The 19738-nt window shown below is 42.2% G+C and overlaps 1 protein-coding gene across 2 annotated transcripts in view; it reads right to left on the bottom strand.

Annotated features, from left to right (window-relative positions):
* The window catches only part of LOC104124980 (transient receptor potential cation channel subfamily C member 4 associated protein), a 28744-nt gene extending 15286 nt beyond the window's left edge, over positions 1 to 13458 (bottom strand). The window contains exons 1-8 of one of the 2 annotated variants that reach the window (XM_009637372.2): positions 11344 to 13458; positions 11072 to 11200; positions 10709 to 10825; positions 7688 to 7745; positions 6509 to 6564; positions 4884 to 5012; positions 3543 to 3744; positions 1138 to 1326 (exon numbers count right to left, since the gene is read on the bottom strand). In XM_009637372.2, the coding sequence (XP_009635667.1) occupies positions 1138 to 1326; positions 3543 to 3744; positions 4884 to 5012; positions 6509 to 6564; positions 7688 to 7745; positions 10709 to 10804 (730 nt within the window). In that variant the 5' untranslated portion in view covers positions 10805 to 10825; positions 11072 to 11200; positions 11344 to 13458. Of the gene's footprint in view, positions 1 to 1137; positions 1327 to 3542; positions 3745 to 4883; positions 5013 to 6508; positions 6565 to 7687; positions 7746 to 10708; positions 10826 to 11071; positions 11201 to 11325 lie in introns of both variants that reach the window. The other variant, XM_035892916.1, reaches the window with a different exon arrangement.
* Between the last annotated feature and the right edge of the window lie 6280 nt (positions 13459 to 19738).

Here is a 19738-nt window from a genome sequence, read left to right as displayed (position 1 = left end):
TGAAATGTGTAGGCTGCAGTTCAGAAAGGAGCTGGCCCTGTACACAATGCACAACTAAGCGATGAACCACCCTGCCACAGGACGGTGTGAATGCTTTTTGAACCCACGTGAAGAAACAGTAACGAGGCAAACACACAAAGGAAGGAAACCATCAAAGGCTATAAAGCGTAGACACCCTCTCTGACTCAGAAGTCCCTAAGCCACAAGCCACTGGAGACTGAGATGGTATTCAGGGAAAGTACATCTAGGTTTGCTTGCTAACTGATATTGTGGGTCAAGAGCTGCAACTGGGCATGTTCCACCTCAGCAGAATTGCCGTGGGAATTCTGTTTCAAAATACCAAGCGTTCTCCAGTTTGCACCAAGTTGGTGTGGATAAAGGTACGTGTGAGATGCTGTTGGAGCATTCACATACTTCATTTTTTGTGTATTTTCAGAAGTTTTAATAATTAATTGCTACAAAACTAATGAAGCTGGACAAGGAAGAAAGTTTTCAAAAGAAGCATAGAAGCAAAGATTTAGATGTCGAAATTTTGGGATAGTTCCTATTCCGTTACGGAGTACTTTGAGTTCAACAAGACATACATTGCACTTTCGTAATATTGAAGGGTGAAGAAAAAAAAATGGGTGGTTGCTTCAAAGCATTTTCCTAAGGTTGTATTAACACTTCCATATGCTCACCTGGAACAATTATTTTTTTCCAATTAACTTAATTTTGCTGGAACTACCTTTCCTTTTTAAAGAAGGAGCTGCTTGCTTGGTATGAAGTATTTGGACCTAAAGCCATCAGCCTAAGTTTTAGAGCAAAATGCTGTTAAAGTCGCTTACCTCAGATGCTTTCTTGTCACTCCAAGGGATATTAGTGTCTAGCATGTACAGCATTACAGTGTTATCTAGGTATGCAAAGGGCACAGTTTGCCTTAGGATATTTCTTTTTGCTAACTTTTGCTCATGGAAAAAAAAAAAAATCAGTGTTACATGACAACAAAATGGGAGCAAGACCTAAACACTGGCACATGAGTCATTGAAGCAAGAAAAGGGAATCAGTGCTGTCTGAAAGGCAAACCAACGCATCGCAAACACTGAAGAAGGTCAAGACATGCAGCTAATGGTGGCCAGAGGAATGCAAGCCAGATACCTGTACTGCTCTGCTCTGCCTCTTCGTTTGCCACTCTCATCAGTGCATCAAGGACTAGCGCGTTGTCCAGCCAGGTGTACCATTCTTCCAGCTCCTGGAGGAAGCTGGAAGTACCTGTTGTTTCAGACACCTTCCGCGTTGCCAGTTTGCACAATCGCTCAATGAAGCCTGGAATATTCAAAAGCGTAGCTGAAAAAGAAAAATAATTTTATTATGATTTAAGATCACCAACATAACAGTCATCAAATCCTCTAACAAGGTGTTTTGGTACCTCATGGTATAGTAATATAGAAGAGTACACAGAAACAAATTCCATCTGGTTAAAAAGATCCAAAGATGGAAGAAGTCAGTGCACTCCCCTATTAAGGACTGGAAGAGAGTGCACGTACCCTAGGCATAATTCAATCAGTGTTAAACTGGTTTGTGTTGGACTTACACTGGAAAAAAATTAGTTCTACCCTACTCTAACTGCTTGTTTCCGGCCAATTCCCTTTTGCTGGCGCTGCTTTTTTCCAGTCCACAGTGAGTCAATATCAAGGAACTGATCTGGCTGAAAATTAAGCTGGCAGGAATAAAGCAGCAGCCCTTGGAAGGGGCAGCTCTGTCTCCTCTTTCCTCTGTGCGATGCCACCTCCTTCATTTGACCTCCTGTAGTGTTTGGCTCCTAGCACACTCAACTAGCTCACTTCAGTAGCTAAGCAGAAAGCTGTTGGTTTTTTAAGTACTAGTTTCCTGAACCAGTACATTATGGAGCAAAACATATGGGGAACATATGACAGCAGCCCCTAGTTAGAGGGGTTTAATCGCTGTGGAACTGCACCCTTAGAAACAGCAGTTTAAAGTCAGAATTTGCTGGTCTGCAAAATGCTTGGGGCATTTGGGAAGGTGCTAGGAGCTGCACTCTGTCCTAAAGGTTTCACAGAATTACAGGACCTGTTTATTTCAGATACATGGCTAAGCCTTCACTTCACTACACACTTGCAGATGAAGTAGAAGAGGACAAAGAATTTGGCCACGAACACTATATGAAAAAGTTGTAAGATTCTGCCTGCTGGTTCCATCTCTGAAAGAATAAGCTCCCTGTTGAAAGTTTTTAAAACTGAATATGCTTTACAGTCTGAGGTATGATCTCTAATTGTGCAAACAAAAAATGATGAGTTAAACATTTGCTTGGCTAAGTTCAGCTCTGCGGGATCCAAGCTTATTCAGTACAACTAGTTTAAACTTTGTACCCACACCTACGCATACTTGTCCATTGCTCTTCACAAGCAAGCTCTGGCAACCACAGGGCAGAAGACAATACCCGCCTCCCCGCCCTTCAAGTCTCTCCATTTCTGCCTGTTGGATTATCCTATCTGTTTCTCACCGGATGTTGTAGAGGTGGTGTTGGGTACAAATGGAGCTTTATTGTTCATGGCTACCAGAAAGTGTTAGAAGACGGGAGAAACAGCACCAAAACCGCCTTCTGCGCTTCCCAAGATATTTCGGTGTGGGCCTATGCAAACATCTGCTTCAGAAGCCCAAATGCTTTCCAGCACAGTAAGAGTTGAAAACAGCGGATCCTACGTTTGAGGGTACTTTAATTGAAAAGGTTGTCAGGCTCTGGAATGGGCTGCCCAGGGAGGTGGTCGAGTCCCCATCCCTGCAGGCATTTAAAAGAAGAGTAGATGAGGTGCTTAGGGACAGGGTTTAGTGGTGGGATGGCAGGGTTAGGTTAACGGTTGGACTTGATCTTAAAGGTCTTTTCTGACCTAAACAATTCTATGATTCTATGAAATCTCTTCAATTCATAGGCAAGCCTTCGGCATCTGAGAAGCACGCAACAAAATAAGGAAACCTGCACTGTGCCCAAAGTTAAAGTTGACATTAGACCCAGATTTCCAAGGCTGGTGCGGTAAGGGTGGGCAACGTGATTAATATTAAACACACTTTCCTTGTTGATAAAGAAAGACATCCTGCTCAGAACAACATCAGATAAAATCAGAGAAGGAACTGCTCTGACAGCAACCATGCTGCTTGCAGGTTTAGTTCAGGAATTCGCAATTCAAGAAGGACACAGAATTACTGAGAGTTGCTGAAGGGAAGGCCGTGAAAGTGACTGAGGGATGGAAAACAAACCCAAGTATTTTAAGCCACTCAGCTCATCAGAGAGGGCTGAAAAGATAGAAATTTACTCCCCTAATTACAACACCATATGAAACCGAAAGCTACAAAGTAACTTTCATTAACAGAAAAAGACTGTTTCCAGGAAACTGCTTGAGGAAAGTTAATACAGAAAAATGCTTTATAAGACAGAATGCTTACAGGATCCTCTAGAAACACATGCTACAGATGTGACATTGAGAAGGGGGAAGCTTTACAGACTGTTGAGATTCTCCTGCGTTTGTTCACAACGGAGCAATTACCTTGATTAATTTCAGCTCGAGAAGGACCCAAGTTTTTTTTCTGCTGGGCATTTTTGGCAAGAAGCGTGTGCTTGTCATCACTTCCCGTGTCAAGTTCAGAAATCGTGACAGCAAGGATCCTGCAGAAGTTCGCAAGCTGCTGCTGATCAAAACTGGACACAAGGCTTGCAAGATTGGGAATATCATCCAGTTGTATCATTTCCTGGAGGAGGCAACATCAGAGTGAGTCACATACGATATTCAAGAAGGGAGCACAGATGCAGCCAGAAGGCTTCAGCTACAGCTCTTCCCTGGCGAGATCTGTGGGTAGTTTCAATGTTAGTAAGAGAGAAGCAAACAGGCAGTGAAAAATAAAGAGTCTGAAAAAAACTGTGATTTACAAGTGCTGTCACTTGTGTTTACCAACTCCAGAAGTATAGATATCCATCTTTTAAAGACTATGTATTTAAGTCAAATTTTGGGGGCTTTTTTTTTTTTAAACTAACTTAACAGACAAATTGCATTTAGATATTACAAAGCTTCAGTTTAGTTTTCCACTTCTCTCTATATTCTCTTTGAAGCTCACAGGTAAGAACCGTGGAAAAAAAAATCTAGACGTCAGTCTTTTTCATCAAAAGATACTAAAAATATTTTGAAAACCGTTTTCAGCAAAAAAAAATTTATGTTCAGATAAACTAAGCTCGTTTCCTACCTCAGGAACCACATTATCCTCAACTTTACTCAAAAAAAACCCAGTAACAAGTTACAGAATCTTGACCCTCTCCACAAAATGTAGAGACATGTAATTTAGGGTTTTCCCAGCATTACACCACCTCTAATATTTAATTTGCGTCACATCAGGGCACCAAGCTATAATGATGCTGGCAAGCAAGTTCAAAAACCTAGTTCATGCAGAGGACCCAAGAGCCCTGTTCCTCCCGCCTACAACTTCTCAGAGGTTTCAAACCCCAAGGTGAGAGAGAAGCACAGGAAGCCTTCCAGATATCAGGAAGGCTACTAAAATACCAGAAGTGTAATGAGAAGGCAAGGATGATACATGAATTTTTATGAGGTTAATTTTCTTTATTTGAAATACTGGCTATACGTTAACGACAGCACTCACCCCCCCATCATCCTGTACAAGCTATGCAAAAGCATTACAAGTAGAGTATCGCATGCATAATTTGGCTTCTGTATGAAATGTGACTGAAGTGAATGGTCACCATAAAAGGCCAGGTTTCAAACAAGCTACAAGGAGTGAGAATGCTAGCTTAGAGGATTACCTTCAGCAGCTCTTCAAAGAAACAGCTGTCTTTCCTCTACCAGCCTGGAAAGCCATACAAACAAAAACCAGTAACTAACCTTTTTAACTCCCAGGATATCTTCAATGAGCGTTGCAGTTTGTAGGAATGTCTTTTTGTTTGTCATCAGTGTAAACAGGAACAACACAAAGTCATTTCTTTCTGCCAATCGCCTTGTGACTCCTTCCGTCTAGAAAGCAGCAAGAAGCACACACAGACCCAGAGTCAGAGCCCATCTTGAGGAGTCAGATGTTACAGGCACATGCAGGACAGTTTTACAGATGATGTGTTATCAAATCAGCTATTCCTGAAACCAGGAAACATTATGTTTATGGTGACCGAAACCAGCTCCAGTACTTGTTTGAAGTTACCATGATGCTTGCAGAAACTACAGGCTGTGAGGCTTCATCTCAAGGCAGTTGTTTACTTGCCTGAATAAAAGTAAACACTGCATGCCTGAAAATACATCAGAGAGGCTTGTCTCTGCTTTCCCATATAAATTGGAACCAGCTCCATTTTATGGTATGTAAATGTAGTCCCCAGATTCCTCCTAAACTGCCCAAAGCCATGCTAAAGCATAAACTCAGGTTCATCACCTAGCTCATTAACACCAGCTTTCATGCTCTGATCTCTGCCAAGAGCATGGCCAGTCTTCTGGAGTTAAACGTAACTTAAAACTCATCCCTACCCCTTGCAAAGCTGTCTGTTATATATGACTGCCATACTACCAGTGCTCACAGAGCTGGGTCAGGTACTTCCTGAACAGTTACACATAAGCGTAAGGACAGCAAACACTGCACACATGACATTTCCGTGATCCTGAATACTTCTCATTCAAGAGAGCACAGTAATACCAAAGTGAATTAGAACAGCAGCTAGTCTAGAAATTGTAAACTTGTTTCTTAGCATATTATGCTATTCAGTTTGCAAGAGTTGCATTACCTGTAGTTAAAAAAACCCAACGAGAAAAAAAAAGAAAGCACTCCCTCGCTTCCCCCCTCCCATGTGTACGCAGATACTTAGCAGTGAGAACATGATCTATTAAGAATCAAACGCTGAAGATTAGGTTGACGTCTTTGGAAGAGCTCCAAGCCAGTAACTGCCTTTTTTTAAATTTCTGTTAAACAACAGTCCCTAGCTGATGACATAATAAAGCGTGGGATTAAGTACACAATCCTGAGGATGTTCCCTGCATACATAATCTGAGGCATATACTTTCAGCTTCAGAGTTTTAATGGCAAGGTATTTCATTGGGCCTTTAACCCAGCATCTTCCTTAGCACTGATCTGCCACCAGCTGAACTGAACTAATATTCAGCACGTGAAGGAGTTGCAGGATCCAACTTAAACTGTTTTGCCAGCTGAACTGAACAAGAACAGCTGTATCTTGAGTTAGCAGGCATCCATTTCCAGTTCAAATTTTAAGTCTGAATACAACAAAGGCTGACTCAGCTTTCCTATGGAAACACAGATACAAAAAGATCCAAACAAGAGGATTTAACCTTGGCAATGTGGCTAAGAAAGCAGAAATTATTTGAGTAACACATAAAAATATATTTAACTGAAGGCATTTCAATGAAGAGTTTCAAAGTAAGTTATAATTTTGCTTAAGAGAGTCCAAGTTGTCTTATCAAGTGGCACATGTAAAATGACCAGCAGAACACTTTTGCATAGCAGTTGTACTTACACATATACACGTGTTGTACAATATGCTTAAACAGTCCTTGATGAGGTCATCGCTTACTGCAAAGGAGAGAACAGACATTCACTAGCTATACGTTGCCAAGGAACACTAAATTCCACAGTAGCGACATGAAGAGCTATAAAATGGGTGAGAATTTCAGGCTAACCGCTAGCTCAGGTGCCTTAGAGGATAGAAACCAGAGGAAGACAGACTCGATACCTGGCCTGTTCACATGCTTTCTTCCAAAACTACTATCAGCACTGCCTAGGACCACAGACAGACATTGTACTTGTGGTCTATGCACTTGTAAGTCACACACAGAAGAAAACTATAAGGGTGTAAACAGTATTTTAGAAAACATATCATAGATCAACTCAAAATTTGTCAAAATGAGAAACTGCTGAGACACGTATTAGTTCTAATCATTAAGCATGGGGAAAAAAAAATAGGACAGCTCATGCAGTTTTCTCCATGCAGCATCAGGAATTCATAGAAAAGCTTTCAATGTTATTTACTTCAGCATTTTAATATTCAAAATATGTTTTCAGCACAAACATAAAACAGCTGCCTCTAGCTCAAGTTCAAGTTACTTCACCTTTGAAGTTCCCTGGCTGAGAGGCATGGCACGTACAGTGACATTTCCTTTCCTCAGAAGGGTTCAAGAGAACCAGCAGAATCACAGACAGGAGAAATGAAAACACTAAAGCTGCTCCAGCAGGAAAGTTACGCTGAAGCTCCTGTGCCCCGCTGGCAAATTACCCTTACAGCAATTTGGAAATTAGTAGTCACTATGACTAGGTCAGGAAACTGGCATACTTTTCATTATCTCACAATCTCTGTAACTCCTATTACATAAACAAGGTTTTGTGGCTTATTATTAATAATTGTTAACTGTAGCTATAGTCACAGTAACAATAGAAGTTTCCAGTGATTGCAGATTTACTGCACTGAGAGAAGTATGTTATGCTGAGTGCATGAATACTCCTGAGCTGTGCTTTACAGCAGGTGACTATCCCAAATCCTGTCGTGAGTCAGTACTACAGAGAACAAAGAAACTAGTGATTCATTTAGGAACAGGGAACTGGTGGTATGGAAAGAGAACAACAGAAAACCAGAATAATTTCTGTCTGGATAAGGACACAAGGAAAGAATGAAAAAAAGATAAAACACCTATTTACTTACTTTTCTGTTTCTTTTTCTGCGTAATAAGTGTTGGTCTCATGAGAATTTCTACTAAAAGCTGTAACAAGAAGAAAAAATTAAGGGAATAATCATTGGGATACAAATGACCAATTAATTTGCCGGTGACAAATCCAAACTTAGTCCCGTCTCCACTGAAGTCACAGAGGTGAAGAACAGCTCTACAATCAAAAGCCACTGGTGTCAAAATTACATTGACAAAATATAGTTGTATTTACCCTGAAGAAATAATAACAGTTGTATAAAACAATCTCCCGCTGGCAAGTTTTAAAGAATTTGAGACTGCAAAGGAACTAATTTCACATGCATCCAGATAACATCAAGGATGGCTATAGGACATCTCCCAAAATAATGAATCATCAGCAATAATCTGCAAACAGATGCAAATTTTGCAAGGGGTCTCCCTAAATCTTGCTGGGCTTCAAAATACGTTTCAGGTCCAGCCATAACAGTTGCTCCAGATTTTAATCTCACCAATAAATAAGAAGCCACTGCTTGTGTAGGTGCACCTTATATGTATACTTACATACACATTTACAGCTATGTGAAGTGTTGTCTCATTTCTATTTAAGGAATCTAAGTCAGCTTTCCAAGACTAGGACTATGGTTCTGATCTGTAGAACTGATCTTTGGTTGTTCTACCCTATACCACTGGGTTTTTTTAAAACACTAAAAAACCCAGCAGCTTACTTATAAAATGAGTTAGCCCCTAGAAGGAACTGATGACTTCTGCAAGAAGTATTGCAAAAAGCCCCTAGTTTTAAAATTCAGATTAAAATTGTTAAAATTGCAATGTAGGCATCACCTAGTCAAGTCAGGCCAACTGATAATATATTCACTTTTTACAACTTGCTCTATTTGCCCCAACTTAACTTTACCCTTCTTTTGACGAACTACCTACCCAGACACAGAGGAAAACATCTGATATCGGAGGCACGGCCCGCATTTTAAGTGCCAACAAATAAATAAATAGGCAACTTTAAAGAGCAATATACATTTTCCAGGAATATTTGTAATAGGAGCTGTCACATCAGTAGGGCAGAGAAAAATGACTGCAGCATTAATGTAGTGCTCCTATTAATGGCTTACGTTTTAGGCGGAGAACACACACCTCAAGGCTCAGTACCAGAGATGCTATCCCAATACACTGGTCTTCTCCTGGGAAAGAACACCTACTGCAACAAGTCTGTCTTTTAAGGGTGGCTGCAGCGATGATTGCTCCTGCCTTGCCACAGAGTAAACCCTTTCAGCTAGCATTTATTTTTCCTGGCCAATAATATAACCCACCATGAATTTATCATCTTATTCTTGCAGAACTGGTATGCTCCTCACATACACTCCAGGGACTGGACTGCAGTGGAGTGAGACACTCCTTGGAGAGGGCTTTCTTCAGCCATCCTACTGAAACTGCAGCAGTATGCAGCAAGAAGAACCAGAGTCCAATGGCAGAAAGAGAATAGGTAAGAGGGTGCCTCACCCGAGACAGAAGGAGCAGAAAGGGAGTAATGAGATCTTATTTCTTGGAAAGGGACTGCATTCAAGGTCCAAAGTCCACAAGGCTCATGTATCAGTTCATGTGTCTGTGACTCTCGGGCAATACTTTACACGTATTCATATAAAGGGAGGAGACACAAACGTGCTTCTGTCCTTCCTTGATGTAAAGGCTGTCAGAATCCAAAAATATTTTAAGGAATATACTATCACACATTATAGCATACAGAATACACCGCAAATTTAGTGTCCTTCAAAGTTACTCATGCTTCATGGTCTGAAACACTGCAACACAGAATCAGCACATGGCATACGCAGAACCAGCAGATCAGACTACTTCCCTCTCCAGTCCTAGAGCAGGATTTTCAAAACCACATAGCACTGGCTTCTACCACTGCCTTTAATCAGATTAAACCCACTTGTATCAGCCAAATCTCTGGCCATAGTACCAGGTGATTACAGCATATCTGATATTTACCACCTCCAGCCCAAGAAAAAAAAACACAACCAGGAAAAAAAACCCAAAAAACAATCTAACACACACTAATTCTGTGCATTCTTATGTTAAAAGCACTTCTACAGGAAGTATCACTATTTCCCTTTAAAAACAAGGGACATTTAGAACATTTTCATACAATGTTCTAAATGGCTTGGGTAGCCAGAGAGACTTTTATCTGCAGCTGACAGGATACCAGCAACTAAACCAGTGCTGACTGCAAAACAGCATAACCTAAATAAAACTTTTACTTAAGTACAGGCACGCTAAGTGTAACAAGAGAGATCAGCAAAGACACTGTTTAGTTAGACTGGAAAAAAAAGGGGAATAAAGTGTCAATTAGTTCACTGGAAAATACAAATCATACATTTCTAATGAAAGCTAAGATCCTAGAGTCTGTCATCATAAAATTGAGCAAACTTGGGTATTTGTGTAATTTAGAATTAAAACAAATAAACAAGAAGATAAATTGCCAGAATGTCTACAGAAACCTTGCAGCTCTGTTTAAAAACTTTTCCACAGATGAAGCAGTCCACATTGCGTGCCAACAATAAATATAGACAACCTGGCTAAGAGTGCCCTAGCACACTAAAAAACTGCCACATACCCTTCACGGCTAAGTGAAATTCTCAGTGCTCCAGTACAAACTGTAGTATTTGATCTCACAATTAGAAATAATTTGAAACTTTTTTCACTGAGAACCTAGAGGTTTCACCTTTTCTAAGTTAAAAACAGACTACCTGAAGAAACAAACAGGTCTTCCATACCATATACGAAGCAGCACCTCATATACGAAGCAGCACCTCACTTTTGATGAGAGAATACCTCAGAAAATAAACCCTTTTCGTATTTTGATTAACAGAAACAGGCACAATTCTAGTGCTTAACATCACATTGGTAAAGCCATTCTTTAGCTTGCATTTAGAAGCTTCAAAGGTCTCAAAGACCTCGCAGATGTCAGAGTGGTATGACTATCATGCAGAAATCTTTTCATATCTTTGAAAAAACACACTTACATCAACTCCTCCAAATAAGTCAAATGTGTATGTGTTTGGGAAAGTGGACTCTTGAGCAGCTTTTCTGTCTTCTGTAACAAATGCCATGGCTTCCATTGAAAGAAGTGGAGAAATTTCCTGCATGTAGTTTAAAAAAAAAAAAAAAAAACAGTTCAAAAAGAAACCCGCTCATCGGTATAAACACAACTGACTGATGTACTGACTAATCAAATACATGCACTCCCAGCTCTCATCTATCAGCCAATTCACAGATACTACCATGCAAACAGTTTCAAAAATTAGTTAGAATATCATCACACTGGACTTTAAAGAAAGCAACAACAAAATAACCCCTAGCTTTCAGAAGAACACTGTTGACAGTACCTTTAAGATGCTTTGGCACTGGGAGAAATCACTGTTTGGGTGGCTATGTTCATACAGCTTTTGCAACAGTAAGGGAATCCCGTTCCATTTTGCTTGTTTATCTCTTTCCTTTAGCAAGGCCTCTGTGATCTGCAACAAAGGAAGAATATAATTCCCATTGTCCAATGCTTCACAACGAGGAAGAACACCTTATCACTTCCCCAAAATACCATTATCAGAATACTACAGAAAAATAAGTTTATTGCAGAGAGTACCATTACAAAATCCAGTACCTCCTTCCATGCAGCAATTTATCCAGGACTGGTAGCTGCAGAATTTTACAGATGGTCAAAGTATCTTAAGCAGGACAATGCTTAAAGCAGATGTTGTCACTTAGAGTACTTAATCTCATTCCGTATTTTTATATTGATCAAGTATTTTTAAATGGGAACACATTAGTTTCTGAAGAATTCCATTAATAGAACTCTGATTGACAGGTCACTGAAGGAGGAGACAGGTGCCCTTCACTGTTAAAAACTACACTAGTCGTCCTATGGGGTCCTCACCCATCCTGCAAGTTAGGGTTCTTTTCCTGATACAATACCCAAATTTGAACATAACTAAGAATTTCAAGGGTCTTGAAGCATCAGGTTTTCCTGCTGCAAGGAGTGATTGAAGCAGCATGGGCAAACTTGGGACATAAAACCCTCCCCAGTTTTTAACTTTTCTCTGCTTTCTGTCTTCTGAAGAAGAGCAATCAACCAGCGCTGCTGGAGAGTGACAGAGAGTTCCGTCCGAGGAGGCCATTCTCACAACAAATGGCAGGATGAAACTAGAAAGCCATTTTGACTTCTCATGGTGTGGACTGTAACAGGTCAGCTCCTCTGAAGTCACAAATTTCCCTTTCTCCTTGTAATACCCAGCACAGAGAGAGCAAGAGGAGCTCTACCACTACCCCATCTCAGGTGTGGGAGGAGCACACAGCCCTGCGAGCAGCAGGAGAACAGAATTAATTGCTGGGTAAAGTGCAAAGAATGCACAGCAAAACGCCAGGGAAAGGATCCAACTCTATGACTCCAGCTGATGTGGAAGATACCACAGGCAATGATGACGTGCATGGGCTGCAACCTCAGGTTCCAGCAGCACAGCGCAGAATTCAGCATCCAAGTGCTCTCAGAAAGGCCAAAAGCCCTTAATTGATGTTAAACCCTTGTCCTGGGCTTAGCACCGCATTTGTTAACCACCTGTACGCTTCTCGGTTTGGGGCAGGATCCACCTTCATTCCCATTTCTGTACTAGTAGGTCTTCCTCTCCCTGGCCCAGACTCTGAGAGGCAGTCGCTTGTGCTGACCTACAGAAACCTTTTAGAACTGAAATTCTGAAAGAATGAAGTAAATGTTTCCTTGTTCTCATCTTCTTTTAACTGCTTTCAGAAAAAAAGCTTTTCTTTCTCTTGTTTTAATACATATCTTTGGTTTCATTGCAAGCTCTAACTTGTGGTCCCTGTTCTGTATTTATGAGGCTACCCTGGCTCTGAGTATTTCCATTGTGGCAGGGTGGTATTTGCCAACGCAAAGATTTTGGATTCTGTGGAGGAATTAAAATCCAATTGGATTGTATGGAGCTGTCTTTCTTCACAACCGTTTTGGTTAAATACTGCATCTCATGACTTCTGTAATTGCTGCTCGCCAATGGTTTTCATTTATAAGCAAAGTCCTTCTTGCTCTTTTTGGGCAGACGTTACTGAATAGTCATCAAAATTAGCACTGGGTCTTCTGGGGCCCCTTTCTCTCTCCAGAATTTTTTTGGTCTTATCCAAGCAGGGTAAGCTCAATCCAACACTGATTTCTCAGAAATTTTCTTCGTTCACTGAATAGCTCTGGAAAAAAAAATATCTCTGAAATCTCGCATACAAAGCCTGAGAAGTGAGATACTATCTAGTGAGGAGGGGTGGCTGCAGAGGCCCAGCTGCAAATGGCGTAAATTAAAAGAAAGGGCCCAGCTAACTGATGGCTGCAGGGGTTATGAACCGTCACGCTTTACTGGCATTAGAGGATGACAGTGTAACTACCAACTACTGGGAAAACAAACTACCATCGTCATAACTTCCCTACCACCCAGGTACAGTGAACCAAACCAGTACAAACACCAAGACACCACAGAGTCATTTCTCTGAAGTTTGCCATAACACATCCAAGTTTTGAATCACAAAGCAAGAACCGCGGGGGACAGCACGCTGCAGCTCTCCAGCACCAGCTGTGTTCCAGGCATGCCTCTGGAAGAGGGCGGCACACACTAGCTCAAGCCCAGGCACAGACCTCCCAAACTACATCACGGCCCAAAGCCACCTGGATGATGCCAGTTTTACACCAGCAGTTTAGGGAATGCTGTTCACCAGGCAGGTGACTGGTACCTAACCAGTACCGAGCACCCCCCCGCCTCCAGCTGTGCTGTTGCAGCCACAGCTGTGTGGCTTTGCTGGAAGAACAATCAAAGACTTGCAAGAGGATTTAAGTACAGAGTTAAGAATGTGTCATCAGGCCTATCCATGACTGCAAGGTAGAGCAGACTGAGGACTTTTCTCTTTAAAGTCTCCCAAAGGACTGGAGCCCAGGATTTCCCAGATTACTCCCAAGACTGACAACTACCATAGGAATACTTGCCTACTACAGAGTTTAAATAACTTTTCTGCATATTTTTTCTTGAAAGTATACAGAAGGCTGAATGAAGGCACTACACACAAATCTCAATATTTCTTTTAAATTTCTTTCTATTCCTCCTGTGTTATAAATCCTTCTAGAGCCGCCCAGCAACCATTAGCATAATGTTCAATAAATAATTTTCAATAACACTTCATCAAGTTATATTAGGTTATATGTTAATATTTACCTAAACCCACCCCTTGACCAGTTTAGTTCCCCTTTCCTTTCTCCCTCTCCATTTTGTTACAGTATTTGCCACTGATGTTCCTCCCCACGACTGCTATCCTCCAGGCTCAGCCTCTCCAACGCACAGGTCTTATCCTCCAAGACGCTTCACAGAATCATAGAATCATTTAGGTTGGAAAAGCCCTTTAAGCTCACCCAGCCCAACCATTCCCCTAACCCTGCCATCCCACCACTAAACCCTGGCCCTAAGCACCTCGTCTGCCCAGCTTTTAAATACCCCCAGGGGTGGGGACTCGACCCCTGCCCTGGGCAGCCCCTTCCAGTGCCTGACACCCTTGCGGGGAAGGAATTTTCCCCAATGTCCAACCTAAACCTGCCCTGGCACAACTTGAGGCCATTTCCCCTCATCCCATCGCCCCTTCCCTGGGAGCAGAGCCCGACCCCCCCGGCTCCCCCCTCCTGTCAGGCAGTTGTAGGCAGCGATAAGGGCTCCCCTCAGCCTCCTCTTCTCCAGGCTGAACACCCCCAGCTCCCCCAGCCGCTCCTTAGAAGCTTCGTGCCCATGCCCCTGCCCACGGCCAGAACTGCGTTACAAGCCTTGCCAACATACTTGGTTCTGGCCCGAGAGCTCTCATACTTATGACTGCTTCAAAATCTCTTCCCTTCCAGTGAGGATTTTCCTTGCCATCTGTGTTCCTGCACTGTGACAATTTTCATTGCCCTACAAAGTCAACATCTTCTCCTGACCTTCTCTCCACCACTTTTCCAAGCTGTGGTCAGTAACACATCTCCACATATTCTCATAGTTGCTGACGAACTGAAGGCCTAGGAGCACACGACAGTGGCAAAAAACCATGAGCTAATCCTCCCCTTTGCTCTCCAGACTAGGGGTAACAGTTTTCCAATAAAACTGTGCCTCTATTTCACATTTTACCCTTCAAACATTTCACCATCTTGCTGAGCACTCACTACAGGAGGGTGTTTTCCGTGATCTTTCAAAAAACAAAAATAGTGACTCAGGTGTCCAAGCATCCTTCACAGCAATGAAGAATTCACACTGTGATGGACTTTACAGCTATAACACATCAGCTGTAACTTTTCTTAATTCAATTTTTTGTTGCAATCATGCATTAAGCTAAGATTGGAAGTCCTTTAAAAAAAGCAGAATTTCCATTCCCAGTATTTTCCATGACAACTGACCTATATATTCAAATGCTCTGACAGTTTAAAAGGAAAAGGAGGCACAGGATTATGGATCTCAAGAAACAGATGCAAGCACATGATCTCTACATATTTTTAATAAAATCAAAGTCTTTCTATACCTTTTCCTTCAAACCTTTTAGTCTGTACCTTTAAAAAAAAAAAGGAAGCTAATATTTGTGCAACGAAATATTTAATTTTCCTCTGAGCAGTAATAACTTAGGAAGTCATCTCTGACAGACTGCCAGAAGAATGATTATTCACTATTTTGGGGAATGCCCCGTCATCCCAGGTCTTTATTATGTTTTCCTTTTCAGTCGCTAATAAACACACATCAGTCTGGCTAAGCCGCCTCCTTCCTCACACAGCTTTTCATAAAAAAGCCTAAAACCAAGGTAAATGACACCCACCCTCCCCCAGGTTTTCATTTGAACACAGTGGCATACTACAGAAACACAACTTCTGGCCTGCACAGTGGTTCTGGAAAGCGTTCCAAGGGAGAAGCTCAGCTGTGAGGCAGCAAACAACAGGGCTGGTCACTGGCAGGGGCTTTTGCACGTAGCTCTGATCAAGAACATGTTCGTTTTCTGATCAAGAAAAAGAAACTCTGCTGGTGATAATAAGCTGGGGTAAGTCCACATAAGAACACCTATTTCCAGCCTCTCACCAGCTCCTGGATTCTTCGAAGCGTGGATCGAGCTCCCCATAACTACTGTTTCTGCATCCTCCACAACCCTGGATGGAGCCTGTCATCCTTTCTTCTGCCAACCTAAAAGCCACGCATGAATTCAGGGACACGGCATCCTAGCATAAAACCTGCCGCAGCTTCTAGCCAGGCCTAACTATCCCCATGACTCCCAACCTACTGTACTCACCATCACCGGAGGAAGAGCCAGTCTACTAAGACCAAGTCTCACAAATCTCAAAACCCCACAGCATCTCAAGAGCAGAACAACTCCAACACAGATCTTTAGCACCAGCAGCTCTTCAAAACCACTTACGGAATCTACCGGATAGCAATAATAGCTCCTAATGTCTGGTTTGATGATCTTACTCTCAGAGAAAAATAAATCAACTAATGTGTAAAATTACATTAAGTTCTCAGGGATTACTTTTTTCCTTGGAACTGCCTAAGTTTCTTCTTTAATTTGTTTTGAAAGAAAGCAAGATCCATAGGGATATCCAGGAAAAAGGAGAGGGGTGAGGAATACCACATCTACAACAGTTTTCTTCCCACTCATCCCCAGTCACACAAAATAAGACTACTGAAGTCCAACACTACCACTTTTGAGCATTTCTAGCATTATATACATATAAAGCCTGCCCAGACTTTTCCAATACTCGCTTAGCTGTGCTCTACTGAAGAGGCCTGCTAAGACCCGTACAATTAGAGCTACTGAACTGGATTATATTCACATGAATGTTTTTTTGTTGGTGGTGTTATAAGGAAGAAACAAAACTTATTAGAAAACAAAGTATTTTCTCAGAGGTAGGAAGCTACTGCAGAACACTGATAACCTGGAAATACGGATGTCTGAGGCAGAACCTTCACATGGAGCGTCGTTTCAGAGTGGACAGGGATTACACTGCTAAGGGAAGCATCTATTCCTAGGAATAGCAGATCATGAAATATAGCTGGAAAGATGGACTCTTTTTTTCCATTCTGATTGTTTCAGCTAAGCCTTGGCAATCCTCTGAGAGTGAGACCGGTGCTGACGATATGCTCTTGGGACTGCACCAGAAGCACGCTAGTTTGCCAACAAATCACTGGTTAGTCCACTCTTACACTGCTCTGCCTACAGGGATTCACATACCTGCACCTAAATATCTTCTGGTTTCATGTTATATACACGCTTTTCACAGTCAGCTGTCAGCAGATGAAGTGTGTGCCCTCTTGCTAACAGAATTTGAGCTTAATCAGCTGAGCCAAAATGTTCCTTAGCCTTCAAGGAGCCACAGCACAAACCCCATCAGGTCTTACTTACGGAGCCTGCATGCACACAGCACAGCTGTGCCAGGAGGGGGACTACAGACCAGCCAGCTTACAACCAATATTTCCCCTTCTTAGAAAATGTGCATCACTTCTGGAAAGGTGGTCTGCTTCTAGTTCACCAAGATCCGAAAAGCCCCTTTCACTTTCTGTGTACCCAGTGCTAGGGCCAACCTCAATACAAGGTTGTGCAATTGGATACCAATGACTGAGGTTTGCATCCAGGGCAGGAGCTGATGCCAGCAATATGGCTAAAATGGATATATGAACAGATAATAGCAATCTGCTTTATCCATCATTCATATTATTAATAATAAAGCAAAGAGACCAACCAGCAAGAAAGCTATGGCTCCTGGTAGACAAGTACAGCAAGAATGCAGAAGGATCCAGATTTCAGAGACTTAAGCTGGCCTCAAAACTGCCAGATATTCATGTGGCTGTTGCTGCTAAAAATATTTTTACGCCCCTGTAAGATCAGACTGATGAACTTTCAGGTGTAGGCCCGTCAACAATCATCCTCACCAACTGAAAGACAAGGCCCTGCTTTCCTCATACGAAACCAGATCTTGAAATCACCTAAAAACAGTATGCATAGCTCTGTTTAAGAATAAATGCCACTGCTGGCCACAAAAGGATAGGAATTGTTTCCCGGAGATCAGATGCTGAAACACAGTGGCAACATTGGGGGAGAACACTACTCAGATGGCAGGCACCACTGCAAGGATCGGTGTTTCCCAATCTCTCTGAATTAAGATCTTGAAGAGGGTTTCTCTTCCTCACAGGATACCAGCGGTGCAGCCCATGCAGCATATGACCCAAAACTTCCTTGCAAAGAACGGGAAGAGCAAGCTCAAAGGACATTCTCCTGACTTGGTCTTCCGGACCCCAACATAGCAGCTTGGAAATCTGATCTGCTCTCAGGCTTTTCAGGAACAAATGAGTTGAGAAACTTATGGAAGGGCTACCACCCTGCCACTGAGGAGCAAACTGCAGGAAAACTGCAAGCATTTTGCTAAAAAAAAGAACTTAAAAAACGAAAAGCACCCAGAACTGCCTTGTACTTCTTTAAAAGCTACATCAAAGCGTTTTATATTTAGATTGTCTACAAACAAAAAACTGCTTCAAGGTAAAAGTACAGACATGTGTAATATACAAAGTTCTAAATCATTCAGGGAGTCGTTTTCCCCCCCCCCCCTTAGTCCAAGTGATTTAAAAATGTATTCCTACAGCATTTATGAAGCCCTAGGCATCCAAGCTTTGAGTCTTTCAGGGAAGCACAGTGACAATGAGATTTATAAAGTAAAACAAAACCCCAGCAACAAAAAACCCCACGTTAAACTTGGGCACGAGGCGGAGGAGGATGTAGCTAGCAGAAGTTTGCTCGATTACTGTAAAAGCTTGGTCATTTGCTTCAGCAGTTATTTCCAAGAATTCATAAAAGCCCCTAATTCAAACACAGTACTGCTGTATGTCTCAAGCAAACCCAAGGCCAGAGTGGAGCTTCCATCCCAACAGATCACATCCACATGCCGTATGAAATACGCTCCTGAAACAACCCCACAGAAATAACTTCCTTCAAAAGAGACAGTATCAGGTTTAAATTCATGCAAATTACTTGCTTTTTTGTAAGTATTAACCAAACTAGCATCGAGCAAGAAGTACAATAAGGACAAAAGAATTGTTAAAAAATCACCCTCTGCTCTTTTACCTATCTCTGCTACGGAATGAGGCATGGACATTTATGATGAATAAGTCTTCTCTTAGCAATTGCTCAGAATCCTTGTTAATCAAGGAAAACACTGTTGTCTGCACTAGTGAAAACCACTTACAGAAATCCCATTTTTTATTCCATTTCAACTCTTTTAAGATACTTTAGCTCAATAAATCACCACCTGACTGCAAGTTCTTTATCCCATGCTTCAGCTTCCAAGTCTTTGCACCATCTCGCATTTAATCTGTAAAATAAATGCCAATTATTCCTCATAAGAAGAAATTAATATAGCCCATTATTTGTGAGCAGCTTCTTAAAAGAGACAGCATAAGCACATGGTGGGCACAAGCCTAGGTTAATGAATTGATTTAATTTCTCACTATTTCCCAGCATCATCAATTGGGAAAGATCACAAATTTGAAATAGATCTGGATTAGCTTCATGGAAAACCGGCAGCATTAAGCCCATCCCATTCCAGAGCTAAAAGATCTCCTAAGCCCTAATATCATGAGGCTGCCTTTGTCTATCAAATATACTTAAATTTTGACGTTGCATTATTACGGTTCCAAGCAGAGCTTCCTTTCTTCGCAGGAGAAACTCACACCCTCTATCATCAACCAAAGCCACTGAGGAGCACAGCTCTTCCACAGCACGGCAAACACTTCTCCCGCTCCACAGTCCCGGTCCAGGCAGACCGGGGATGGGAAGGAGGGAAAAGGCGCAGGAAGGCACAGAGGCATCCTTCTGCCCGCCGCGTGAGGCTGCGGGGCCACCGTCTGGGACCGGGACCAAAGCCGGGCTGGCGGAGGAGGGCGGGGAGCCGCGGGGAGCCCCGGGGAGCGCTCCAGTCCAGCCGGAGAGAGGCCGGCCCGCCCGGCGCTGCCCCCAAACACGCCCGG

Source organism: Egretta garzetta, unplaced genomic scaffold (assembly GCF_000687185.1).
Source record: "Egretta garzetta isolate BGI_Z169 unplaced genomic scaffold, ASM68718v1 scaffold24, whole genome shotgun sequence".
NCBI classification, from domain to species: Eukaryota; Metazoa; Chordata; class Aves; order Pelecaniformes; family Ardeidae; genus Egretta; species Egretta garzetta.
Note: the sequence above shows the minus strand (reverse complement) of the source record. Positions and strands in the feature narration are given on the sequence as shown.